At 35.4% G+C, this 12,761-nt stretch overlaps 1 protein-coding gene across 23 annotated transcripts in view; it reads left to right on the top strand.

Annotated features, from left to right (window-relative positions):
• EPB41L2 (erythrocyte membrane protein band 4.1 like 2) overlaps window positions 1-12,761 on the top strand; it is a 117,347-nt gene that overhangs the window by 40,842 nt on the left and 63,744 nt on the right. For 16 of the 23 annotated variants that reach the window (XM_017828537.1, XM_017828489.1, XM_017828527.1 and 13 more), the window contains 3 exons: window positions 5,834-5,963; window positions 6,973-7,451; window positions 9,095-9,307. In XM_017828537.1, coding sequence (XP_017684026.1) covers window positions 5,954-5,963; window positions 6,973-7,451; window positions 9,095-9,307 — 702 coding nt within the window. In that variant the 5' untranslated portion in view covers window positions 5,834-5,953. Of the gene's footprint in view, window positions 1-5,407; window positions 5,542-5,833; window positions 5,964-6,972; window positions 7,452-9,094; window positions 9,308-12,761 lie in introns of those variants that run through there. The other 7 variants (XM_017828413.1, XM_017828431.1, XM_017828444.1 and 4 more) reach the window with 3 other exon arrangements.

Below are 12,761 nucleotides of genomic sequence, written 5' to 3'. Positions count from 1 at the left end.
ATCCTATATAGGAAGTTGTTAGTGTTTTTCTCGTAAGTTCTCTGTATTCTGTGTATTGCAGGGAATGGTGACATCTACAATTTTCTTGCAGTACAAAATTAGTTCTAGGTACTTAATGATATTTCAATATTCATATAAAGACAAGAATGTATCTGGGAGAGAAACATTACATGTTTGCAAATAATCAGGTGTGTGATGGCATGAAGGCTAATGAAATACGTGTTACTTTGAATAGTGATCTCACTATCTACATAAAAGGATGCTTATGAGTGTAGTTTCTATTAACTCTGGGGCTGCTAGCCACTGTGATATGCCTGTAATTCCCTGGAAACTAGATTTGATAGGTATAGGATCTTTTGGGAAGACACAATTTTGTGCCATTTCTGCTCTTGGAGATCAGCTTAGATATTATGTGAATATGTGTATATATTTAGAAACACATGTTGCTGTATTAATTAGTTACTAGTGTAACTAATTTGTATTGTCATGGACTTGTAATTCACTGTCTGGCTCTGAAGTTATATTTATTAAAATATGTTAATACTCATTATGTTAACACATCTATGAAAGCATTCCATTACTTGTCATAATTTGAGAGTTACATTTGAAATTGGAATATTGTTGCTGTTTAAAGTTTGACCTTTTGAAACATGCTACTGATTTTTAGAACTATTATGGCACCATCTGCTGACCAATATACAGACTGGCAATGTCACCTGGTTACCTCTTTGTGAATGAGCTTCCAGTTTAGGAAGCAGAATCATGAGGAGAAAGGGTGATTCTTTTAGTTGGCTTACATTTGGGAAAAATTATTTTTAGTAGGAGATATTATTACAAAGGCAAAAGTCTGAATCATAACACAGGTTTAGTTGTCTAGTCACCTGGATTATTGCTTAAGGCTTCTCCATGAACTGTAAAGCTTTAAAAGAAGGAATTTGAGGGGTTTTTTGCTATATGTGGCATATAGGATTGTTCTTGTTTATCGAAGTGTTACCTTCTAAGCCTACGAAGAGGAGCCATAACAGCATAAGATGAGTTCAGGCCCCAGCTCCAGTGGTCTCATCGCAGCCTGGGAAACCAATGGGCTTTGACAGCCTTCTGCCCTGGGGCTACTGCAGAGATTCATAAAAAAGCCAATTCTGCTGTCTGTCTCTTTAGTTTCTGCAGTTAACCTTGATTTTTTTTTTTTTTTTATGCACAGTGGTCATCAGGGAAGGAGCAAACTGAAACAGTGTCACATTTGGTGTGTGAATACCTAGATTTGAGTTTAATTGCTAGAGATCATCTTTGAATAATCATTCAAAAATAGGTGATTAGATTTTATGCATGTAAGACATACCCATTTCCTGTGGGTTTACTGTTGTAAAATTTTTTTATCGTGTTAAGTAGTTTGCTAAAGTGTTGATCTTTGTCTTTAGTCTCATCTATTTTTTTTTTTAGGAATGTGCTTAAAAATTAATGTAATCCAAATTATTAAATTCAATTTTCAAAGTATATTTGTGTGTATATATGGTTCTGTGTCTTTATAAATACAGGTAAGGATGCAAGTTCCCATGGGAGAACTGGGGCTCTCTTGGATTGATATTTGACCAGAGAACAATATTTAATTGGGAACCACGTGATGTAAATGTCAGGTTGATATAACTAAGCTGATTTTAGGGATGTTTTTGCTTTCTTAAGGATCTCAAAACTGAAAACTGCTTTCTTGAGTTGTTAATTTATTCCTTTGTGTTCCCAGCACTCCATGTCTTTGCAATTGTAGTAATCCATCTAAACAATAACTAAATGGAGAAATTGGATTAACTTTTTGCTTTTTCTGCTAATAGAATGTGTACTGGTTATATCGGTACCTTCAGCAAAACGATGCTACACAGAACTATGGGATGCCATGAGTTTTCTTGTTTACATACTGGTGATAAAATACAAGTTTTAAAATTTAAAAAATCTAAAATAAGGTTATTTAGTTAGTACATTCAGCCTGATTTGAAATATAAATTATTTTACTCATCAGAAAATAATTTATGCCTTTGAAAATATCTTCTAGGTATAGTACCTGGTTTCCTCATGTGTTACCTACTGGTTAAACTAGACTCGTTTACACTCTAAAATTTGAATGACTATTCCAGCTAGGATTTTACTTTTTTATGGTTTTTACATCAACAAATCTTATGTGTTGAAAGCAGCAAGCTTGTTGTTGATATAAATGATGTGTCCTAACAAACTCGGAAATCTGGAGCAGTCTTCTGCTGTGCTTCAGAGTATTTGGAATATTTATGAAGGTAACAATTTTAAAAATAAATATGGTGCTCCAGGAAAATACATGGCTTTTAGGTGCACTGAGCTAAACTTTATTTCAGAAGAAGTAGGTTGATAATTTCTTTTTTTTTTTCTTCTATGACATGATGGTTTATCTGTGAATCCTATACCTCCTGTGGAGGTATAACTATCAAAGCAATTTTTATTTCTTGAGTTTGCTATAAATTTCAGTGGCAAACTGAAAAAAGAAAAGTTTACGACTACCTCTTTCTACTTTTTTCTACTTTTATGTACTCAGAAAATAAGTAAAATGAGATCCAGAAACGTATGGGAAAAGGATTTGGTTTGTTCATCTGTGCTGATAAATAAGAAATGCCATCATAGAAGCAGTGAATTAAAAAGTGGATCATCATAGAAAGCTTCATTTCATGGCAGCTGGTTTTAGCTCAACATTGTCTGTGATCTTGGAACTATTATTTTTTTGTTTTTCTTTCCCTTTCTCTCGCCTTTTTTTTTCTTTCGTGTTATACTTGGTATGTCTTCTTTTTATATCTTACCTATAGTGTTAGGAATCCTTCTGGTCAGAAAACTGCATTTCAAGAATTGCTGCTAGGAACTGGAAGAAAGGTATCAACCAGCTGACCAATCTGTATATTTGAGAGGAAAGAGTGGTAAGGAAAGAATTTAGCATTCTGCTCAGCCTTCAGGCCTCAACTCTGGCCAGCATTAGTATCTTCTCAGTGGAATAAAAAATAGAGAGGAAGGGATGAATGGAGAGGAGAGAGAATATCTGTTGTCCTTGGTTGCTTCCTGATCAGCACCCTTGCTTGGGGAAGTTGTAGAGTTATGATTAGGGCAGATTATCTGCTCCCTGATAAAGTGTGACCTGTTTTAACAAAGTCATTTTCTCTTCAGCAATTGCCACATTGTTTCTAGTACTTTTTGCCATCCCACCCCCACCTTGGTCCTTGCAGTTTGGGTAGACATTCAATCTGCATGAGCCAAGTTTTTTGGAGGATTACAAAAGATACAGGTGTTATCACTTGTTTTAATGTGCATGGGTTTAATATCAATTGCAAAATCTATCAAGATTTTTCCCTCTCTGTTCAGATTATTGGTAATACTTCTATTTGAGCATCTCCCTTAAGATTCCTTCTCTGTTGTCTACTCTTGCTGCAATATTCTTATTCTCTTTTCTCAATGCAAAATGAAATATGGATTTAATGTTACCTTGCAATACAAAAAAGGTGAGATGAGGAGAACCCTATCCTGCTGCAGCTGTTATAGAGCTTAAGAAAATTATAGGGGCAAAAATATATACTGTGCTTAATACTGTGTAGTAAGAGCAAATGAGAGTTTACTTGGAGACAGGAGAGGAAGAGAACACGATTGAAATTTAGAACTCTGAATTCTCAATCTAATTTGATTTATTTCTTCTCAGACTGAGACAAATGCTGTCTGCTTTTTATTTCCATTTTCTTTCTGGCGCATTATTGGCTGGGTGGGATCTTGTGAGATCTTTGCTATCAGTGCAGGAGGGGATCAGGAAAAAACCCTTTCCGGAAAACGGCGATTACGTGATCTGCTTGACTACAGTGAAAGTAACATCACAGGCTTTACAAACTGCAGTAGTAGACTGATGGCAGAACTCCAGTGTTTTGTCTCTCCTATCTCTGTTTTTTGGTGAAGTACAGCACTGGAGGATCGGACAAAGCATTGAGATAGGGAGTATGGGGAGGGTAGGTAGACCCAGTTTTCTGTTCCTCGAAGGGTGACTAATCCATGCTAAAATGCAACTCTGGAAAAAAGGTTATGTAGTAGAGCAGGTAGGCATTTTGGGAAAACTATGCCTTTGTACTGTTGGTCAGTGCCCTTGTTCAGTAAATTCATCTACTTCTTCACAGTTCATTCAGACTACTGGGAGTATAAAGAAATATACAGGCTTAGGAAACAGGTGTGTTTTGTTTTGTAGGTATTTCCTCTCTATTCCTAATTTTTTTCTCCTTGGAAACGAGTTTATATGAAACTGAGCTCCTGAAAGAAACTGCCTTCTGCAGTGGGCATCGAATGAAGGCTTTAAGTGGACATGGACAGACCTATTCAGACAGCACAGGGGCTGTAACAAGGTTCCCTTGTTTCTGCAGTATAAACCCGAGTTCTCCTTTTAACTATAACTTTATGAAAACCTGGACACATTGAGATGCAGAACCTTTGTTATTTCACACTGAGCAAGTTTGTACCACCCACTGCTTTCCTGTCTAAATTTAATCAGTTAAGATGTGTAAACTTGATGTCCTCAGTTTTTTTGATTGTTAGAACAATATCATAGCAATGTGTTTACTTTACTCAGTTCAAAGGAATTTTCTGGAGATGTCTCCTTTTGACCATATAACCAAAATGTGATCTTAAATTTGAGAGTGGTAGATAATGAATTTTTATTAGTTTGTACATTTATTTTATGCATTTCTTCATATTTTGAAAAGTAAAAAAGCATGCAGGAAGTATAGTGGTTTTCCTGTACTTCTTTGAAGATTTGCTTATCAATTTTTCTGAAATTGTTTTAGCTACTTTATGAGAAGGAATTAGTTCTATTTTAGAGCTATATGTGGAAAAAAATCACACCATCTCTGTTAGTAATGAAACCTGAATTTATTAAGCAGCATGGATTGTTATTCACTAATCAGCAGAGATTTTGATTTTTCTCTCAGGAAAAGTGATTTTCATTTTCTATATATATTTATTTTTTGGTTTGATAACAAAATTTTACATTATAATATTAAGATAGATAACCTATCATTAGGAAAGAACAACAGCATTTCTTTGTAAAATTCCAAGGTGATAGCAAAATGTAATTTGACTAGTAGTAGCTTTAAAACTAGCATACTAGTACATGGCTTTAAATAGCAAATTCGTGAATCTCAACCGTCAAATGGAAAGCTGCCTTTCAGAGGCCTGTTACCTCTGAGATAAATAATACTTAGATGATGTTTACTACTGTATCACAACGAGCTTTATTAATATTAATAAAACTTCAAGTATTTTATTAAAAGTGATAGAAATTACATAACTGTAATACTTAAGCTTGAAATATATTTAGAAGTCTCTAGTGTACTAGTAAAGATACTCACTTTTCATTTACATTTCCCCATAGGGGAACGTTTTGGTTTTAGATGGTGAAATATTAAGTGCTGAACAAAGAAACACCCACAACATTGGGTCTCAAGAAGCTTACTTAATATGAATTTGTAATAGTTCAAGGCTCCTGTGTCTAAGCTTCTTTATAAGGTAACTGTCAAGATTGTTTCCTTTGTTCATCTCTTTTGTCAAAATGGCTTCTCTTGTATATTTAGGCATCTATTAACTTCCTTAATTTTTTCCCCCCTCCTTGGGAATAGCTTAGTTTAACTATTTCTGACTGCCTGTGAATGTGATTTGGAAAGCTGGAGGCAAAGTATTGCTGCTGCCTTATGACCTAAACTAGTTCCCAGTTGACTTCCAAGTGCAGTTAAAAGTGTTGAGTGAGTTAATTGCATTCAGCCTGAACTAGATAACCTACTTGACTCTTTTTTTTGGGCAGGGGTGAGGCAACAGCTGTTGAGTTTAGCAGGAGTCCTGAACTAATAGCCTCTTGACTCTACAAGCATGCAGTGATCACCATCAGTTGTAATGAAGAGGGTCCAATGTTGTAAAGATAAAAATGTTATGTTGTAAGTAACCTGCTAAACTTCAGGCCAGACAAACAGACCATCAGTTTAAAATTAGTTGTTTTCAGAAGGGTGTAAAAAAAATGCCAGTACATCTAATGGAATCCAACTATTTTAAACTTGTGTTGGACCCTCACATGCTTATTTTTGTTGACTCACTTCAATACATTGGATAAAAAATAGTTATATTACATTTTCAAAGCAATGCAGCAAAATCCAGTGCCATGCAGATAACAAAATTTGTTCATTTTAGTTAATGTTTTTTCAATACATATTACTAATGTTAAGATTAATTATTATTATTGCATATCCTGTTGTTACAGTATTATGATCTGTCTTTAATTTCACTGAAGGAAGAGTAGTTAAAAGTGATGAGAGTATAAGCATTATGTATGATTTTTTTGTTGCTTGATATGAACTCCTGATTAAGAACACAATGTTAATGTAAAAAAGTATGCTTGCCAGCATTATTATTAACTTCAATAGTATCACTGACTTATAATTTCCAATTTTTTTTATATTCAGTCTAGTGCTCACTATCCTTTTGTCCTGTTCTTTGGTAATCTTGCTCTTTCATTTTCTTCCAACAATTTCTTTCAAATTGGTAAGCATCACTGAATAGTAAGGGGGTTGTATCTGCTAGTTTTACTGGAGAAGGTGGATACTCTTTGAAATTTTCAGTTTCTGGGTCAGCCGAGGCACCAAGTAGAAAGAGAACTGAAGTTACATAAAAGACAAATGCATTTCAGTGAGCACACTTAAATTTTTATCAAGGAGAAGGAAACTATTTCTAGATGTATCTGTCTAGCCTGGTCTTTTACAAGTCTGTACCTGCAGAGCACTAAGTTTTAGTGGACTGGTTTTACTTGTGAACTGAGAATTTGAAAAGAAGTATTTCTTTAACCCTAATAAGTTTAATAATCTACAAGAGTTTCCAAAATACTGCAAATAATTAGTCAGTAAAAGTAGTGATGCTGTGTAACAAAACTGTTTTTGTTGTTCCTTTTTTTAGTGTCAGTTGTGACAATGACAACTGAAGTTGGCTCAGAGACTGAAGTAAAGAAAGATTCTGAGCAGCTGGGACCAGACAAAGCCAAGGACAAGCCTGAAGAAGCATCAGAGACTCCAGAAAATCAAAAGTCCAAGGAAGCATCCTCTGAAGAAGCTCAAGATTCTTCTCTCCCAGAACCAACTAGCCAAAGTAGTCCAAGTAGCCAGAAGAAGCAAAAAGCTTCACCTGAAAGCAAGGGTATTTCTCGTTTCCTTCCCCCCTGGCTTAAGAAACAAAAATCATACACCTTGGCAGAGCCCAAAGATGAGCCCAAGAAAAAGGCCACAGGGGAAGAACAAGTAATTGAAGAAAGCGAAAGCCAGACACCAGAGGGGGTGGCTCAGCCAAGAAAGAGCTTGGAAGAAGCAGCTGAAAATCACCACAATGCTAAAGCAGATGACAAGGAAAAACAGTCTGTCAGCAGTGCTGAAACACCACAGGTACGTGTGGGGAAATCTCATAGATACTTTAGAGTAATTTTAATGAAACCCAATTCATGACTTATGTAATTCATGCAAAGCTTTGTTAGTATCATATTGGGGGAAGAAATGATAGCTACTCCAGTAGCTAGGCTTCAGTATTGATTTTTATGAAGTTGTATGTCAGTTCTTAACATTCAAACTTCATATTCTAGGTTTCCAAAGATAAGGTGTATAGAGAATGTTTTATATGAGGAGGGGCTGAACAGTTGGTACTAGTCAGCCTGGGGAAGAGAAGGATCGAGGGGAATCTTACCTATGTCGTATGCAGTTAGATGACAAAAAACAATGGACCCAAATAAAAACCATGACATTACATCTCAAATCTCAAACAAATTCTTTTTACTGTGATGGTGATGGGACCTTTACTTGGTAAGGAAAGGATGTAGCCCAGGTGATGATGGTGCAGAGGATAGGCCTCCCAGGAATAATAAAGCGATGGGTCAAACACTGAAACAGGTTGTGGATTTTGTGAAGTCTTCACCTGGGAAGAAAATAAAACCTCAACTAGATATGGTCCTGGGTAAATGTCTCTACGTGCCCCTAGAGGGGCCCTAGGCAGTTGGACTAAATGATCATTGTAGGTCCCTTCTTCCTGCCTCCTCCTTTCTCTAGCAGTACATGCTGAGGAAATTTCTGACATTTCTTCCCATTACTAGCAGAAAGGATTGAATGGGTAATCACGTCTCAGCCTAGGCATTAGCTCTGTCTCTGTGTAGGAAGGAAGCATGTACCTTCTTATGAGGGTGAGACCTGTGGATCATCTGAAGAAATTTGAAACAAACAAACAAACAGAAAACAAACAAACAACAAAAAACCAAAAAAACCCCAACCAACCAAACAAAAAGAACCACCAGAAAAAACCAACAAACACCCAACCCAAAAACAAGTGAAGTACAGTTTTTGACAAACTATGTTTGTCCAGTTTAGCTGGATTTCCAGAGGGATGGCAAACCCCCACATCTCTACTCAGAGATCAAACCCTTAGCCTGATGCAGGACATGCTCCCAAACTGAATGACTGCAAACATTTTGAGGTGTGAAGTACCTGTTATTTCCTTGGGGAGGTTTTTTTTTCCTTGTTGTACTCATTTTTAGAAATGCATGAGCCATTTCCCTCAGAGAAACGTAATAAAACAAGAGCTGGAGAACAACAGTATTCCATCAGAGTGAGGGTCCATCTGGCCCAATACTTGGTCTCCAAAGTGGCTAACGACAATGGACTAGATGATCATGAGGTCCCTACAAACCTCAACCACTCTGTGATTCTGTATCACTTGTCTTTAATGAATGCTAGGTTTTAGTTAAGTATAACTCCTGGAGCTTCTTGAGTTCTTTCTCTTAGGAAAAAAAAAGGCAATAAAACATAGAAAAATTATCTAATTTCAAGGAAAGGAAAAAAGGCACCTTCTGTGGTTTGAGAGCTAGAATATCTGGTCCCCAAGGAAGACCTTAATACTTGTGCTGGTTGTCGTGCTTCTAGTATGTGCATAACTTTAATGAAAAATTAATGTCTTATTTCTTAGTAGCTTATAAAAGAAATGTACAAGTTAAAAACATCCACCTTCCTGACTTGCAGTCATTGTTTAACTGTGTTTTATATAGCTTGTCAAAGAAGATGGTAAAGAAATGGAAGTAGAGAAAGTTGCAGAGAAAAAGGAAGAAAACGAAGAAGAAAAGGAAAAAAGGGAAACAAAAGAAGTGCAGACAGCTGAAATTAAAACAGATGACATTCCCCAGAAATCTCCCAAGAAAATCAAAACTGTGCAGTGTAAAGTGATGCTTCTGGATGGCACAGAATACAGCTGTGACCTAGAGGTAAGGCATCAAGTCTCTATATAAAGAGCTTTTTTTCTGCAGAGAAAAGGAAAATTTGGTTTTTTGTAGTAAGTGTTTAATGCTATCACTAGAGGTCAGTTAACATTTCAGTTTAAAGCTCCATCATTAAGACTATATCAGTTTATTCTTAAAAATGCCCTCTGAGGTACACGAACAAATGCTGATCACTTGACAGCTCAAACTAGATTTTTTTTGTAAGACATTAAAATTTTCCTGAAGATGGAGGGTCTCATGTACTAATGAAGTTTTTTTTGAGTTAATGCATTAATTTTTTTAAATTATCTCAGTTGGAGATCTGAAGTTTAAAAGAAGTTCTCTTCAAAGAAAAATTCTGCTACAGGTATAAAACATGTATTCATTTTTAAAGCTATGTTCTAGTTCTGAATTTTCATAGTTGCATGGATTGCTTGTTTACAACTGTAAATCACTGGGTTAGATATTTTATATATATGTCTATTAAATCTGACTTAAAATCACTAATAGAAATAGGGATTTTGAGCTGTATGGAAAAGAGCTACTTGGCTTTTATGGCCTTCATACCCTTTGAATATATATGTGTCCAAGTTCTAAGTCAAATGGTAGCTTTTTAATATTTTAGACCAAGACTAAATTGCAAAATGTGTAACTAAAGGAAAGTAGGAAACAAGTTGCATTTCAGTCTTACTTTAGTGAAATAAGCCTTGGTTTGAATTCTGAGAATTTTTCTGTGAGTAGGTAGTAAGATTACTTCAGGCTAGTACTGTTCTCAAGAGGTGTCAGTCACTTCAGTACAAAGGTGTGAGTTTGTTTTCTATTATGAAGTTCAGTTGTAATCACTTTTGCCAGTAGGAGATGCAACACTAACTGTGGTAAACTGCAGGACGTCTTCAGGCACACTTTCTGAAAGATCTGGAATTGTTTTAACAAATTCCCTATTTTATGCTAGACTAATGGATACCCTAGAAATAAGCTCATTCATTTAATACTGGGATGTGATGTCCCTTTGGAAAGAAGACAGTGCTCCTTATAAGACAGTTGGTATTTGGAAACCAAACTTTCAGCCAGTCAGTTGTAAGAAACAGTAACATTTGCATAGCTCTGTTTTGTAATTCCATTAACCTTTGCAAATCCTTGAAAACTGCGTTCATAGTGCCTGAAGGCTTCAGCCTTGAGTCTCAAAGGTTGTATAGGTGATATTTTCAGAAGTTCTTCTAGCTAGTAGCACCAAAGGCTGATACTAATAATGAGTCTTGGTTCCCTTACACAGCTGCATCTTAATCATAAAAGACTATCTGCTTTTCAGCAGTTGTTTTTGCAGGACAGAGCTCTAAGCTGTTCTTGGGTCCAATTATTTTTAAACTTTGGGGAAATGAGGAATCCAGTGAATTAAATAGCTGGTGAAGTCTGTTTGGTTTTCTGATGGTTCATGCGTGGCTTCCAGTCAGTCATTCTCTTTGAAATGTCTCATTGGTAGTCATACGAGATGGCTCTCAGGTGATGAGAAGTTTCTATGGCCAGATAAGCTGCTAGTTTAGAATATCATAATTTCCATTTATGGTTTCAGTAAGATAAAGATGTGATGATGATTCAGCATGTTCTGCAAAATGGTACTTGATGCAACACTCACAGCAACTAGACTTTAAAGTGAGTGTTAGAACTACAATATGTTGGTAGTTACGTACAGAATTAATATTTTTTTGTAAGAGGTGATAATTTCCTTACTCGGGTCAATTCCTCCTTTACATTTCTGTCCTGTGTTTTACACTGGAATATCTGCTTGTTTGAAATGGAGGGAAAGCAGTTGTTCTGGACCACACTCCTGAACATAGTTGTTATATTTTGCATGGTGAAAGTAACTGATCTGCTATGGTGCCTAAGCTGAATATCTGAGTTAGAAAGAAAAGTTAAAAATCTCTGCCTTTTCTAAAACTAGACATCTAGATATATCTTCCATATTGATCTAAGGACAAAACAGTGCCAATGTTTTGGCATTTCCCAGACTGAGCTGATTTCTTGAAAATATTCTGATTTTTGTCTAATATAAATTATTCAGTTTTTGATATAGTACACACAACACAAACCACTTGGTGGTGCAGGCTTCTGATTGAAGCCTTTTGTCTGCTTTTGTGCTGTTTCATTTTTTCCAGTGTCTATCAGTCAGTCTCAATGCTGTTTGATTGTGGATTTCTTTAGACTCCCTTAGTATTTTAATTGCTTCCTGTGTACAATTCCTTTTGTTCTGTGATATAGTACTGCATGGGTACTACTGAACTGTTCCTCCGGATCTTGCAAAACTAATAGACAAGACTAAAAAAGATGCCTGTTTTTTAAGCCTTTTAGAAGTTTCATAATAACTTAAATCTTATTTCATGCACTAGTACAGCTTGCTTTTTAAACCTGTTCTCTAATAAAACTCTTCCTGTCAGCAAAGAAATTCTTATTTGTTGTTTATCAATGTAAAATACACCTTGGGAATGTTTTGCTGCAGTTTGATGGAATTTTTAAAGTTTCTGTTCTATAGTTGATACTAATACAAGCTTTCTAAGGCTTCCATTTATAAATTTCTATTCTTGATGTTAAAACTGAACAATTTCAGTGTATGTTTCTTAAAATACAGTATTTTAATCCTACATGGATCTTCCCTGATCGTGTCAAATATAGAACACTGCACCATAAATTAAGTTGACTGTAAAAAGCAATAGTGAAGCCTTCATTAATGTTAGTTAGGCTTGCTTATTTTTTATGCTGTGGTTCCAGCAGAACTACAGAATAATTGCTCTCTGCAACACATTGTGTAAGGAGTTACGTACTTATGGTCTAAAGTTGCAGGAATTTTGTCATGAGAAGTTCTTGTAAAGTTTTTATTTATGTATTAGTATCAATATATATGGAGAAATATATATATATATATAAATTATATATAAACCAAAAATTGACACAGATATAGTAGTAACCCTGGAGTAATTGTTTGGTCTGTCCCCCCCCGCCCTGCATAAATGATGTTTATATCTGCCTGGTATCTCTGTATATTAATTAAAGGCTATATGAGTTTTATCTTCCTGGGCTTTTCTCCCATCCTAAAACGATACTTAAACGCAATTGTGGCTTACCACAGAGCTAAGATACCATTTTCCATTTATAATGAAAAATTCTATTCTGCAATATTTTAAGTCTGTCATGATTCGGTTAAGTTGTTTGATAAGAAATGTTTTCTTATTACTTGCAATAAGAGTTTGCTGTAAGAACAGAAGAAAAAATTAAGGAAGAGAACAGTGTGGTATAGAAACAATTTGTTTTGTATGTTCATTTAAATAATTTGTAGGACATGAGCAGTGCTGACTACAATTTTATAGATGAATTCATGTTCATAAATAAACATAGAGTTTTTTTATGTTCTACTACTGTGCCAAAATATGTAGTGTCAGAAGGCTGCTTCAGTCCTTGGGAAGACTAT

Source organism: Lepidothrix coronata, unplaced genomic scaffold (genome assembly GCF_001604755.1).
Source record: "Lepidothrix coronata isolate B3197 unplaced genomic scaffold, Lepidothrix_coronata-1.0 Scaffold5, whole genome shotgun sequence".
NCBI lineage: Eukaryota > Metazoa > Chordata > Aves > Passeriformes > Pipridae > Lepidothrix > Lepidothrix coronata.
Note: the sequence above shows the minus strand (reverse complement) of the source record. Positions and strands in the feature narration are given on the sequence as shown.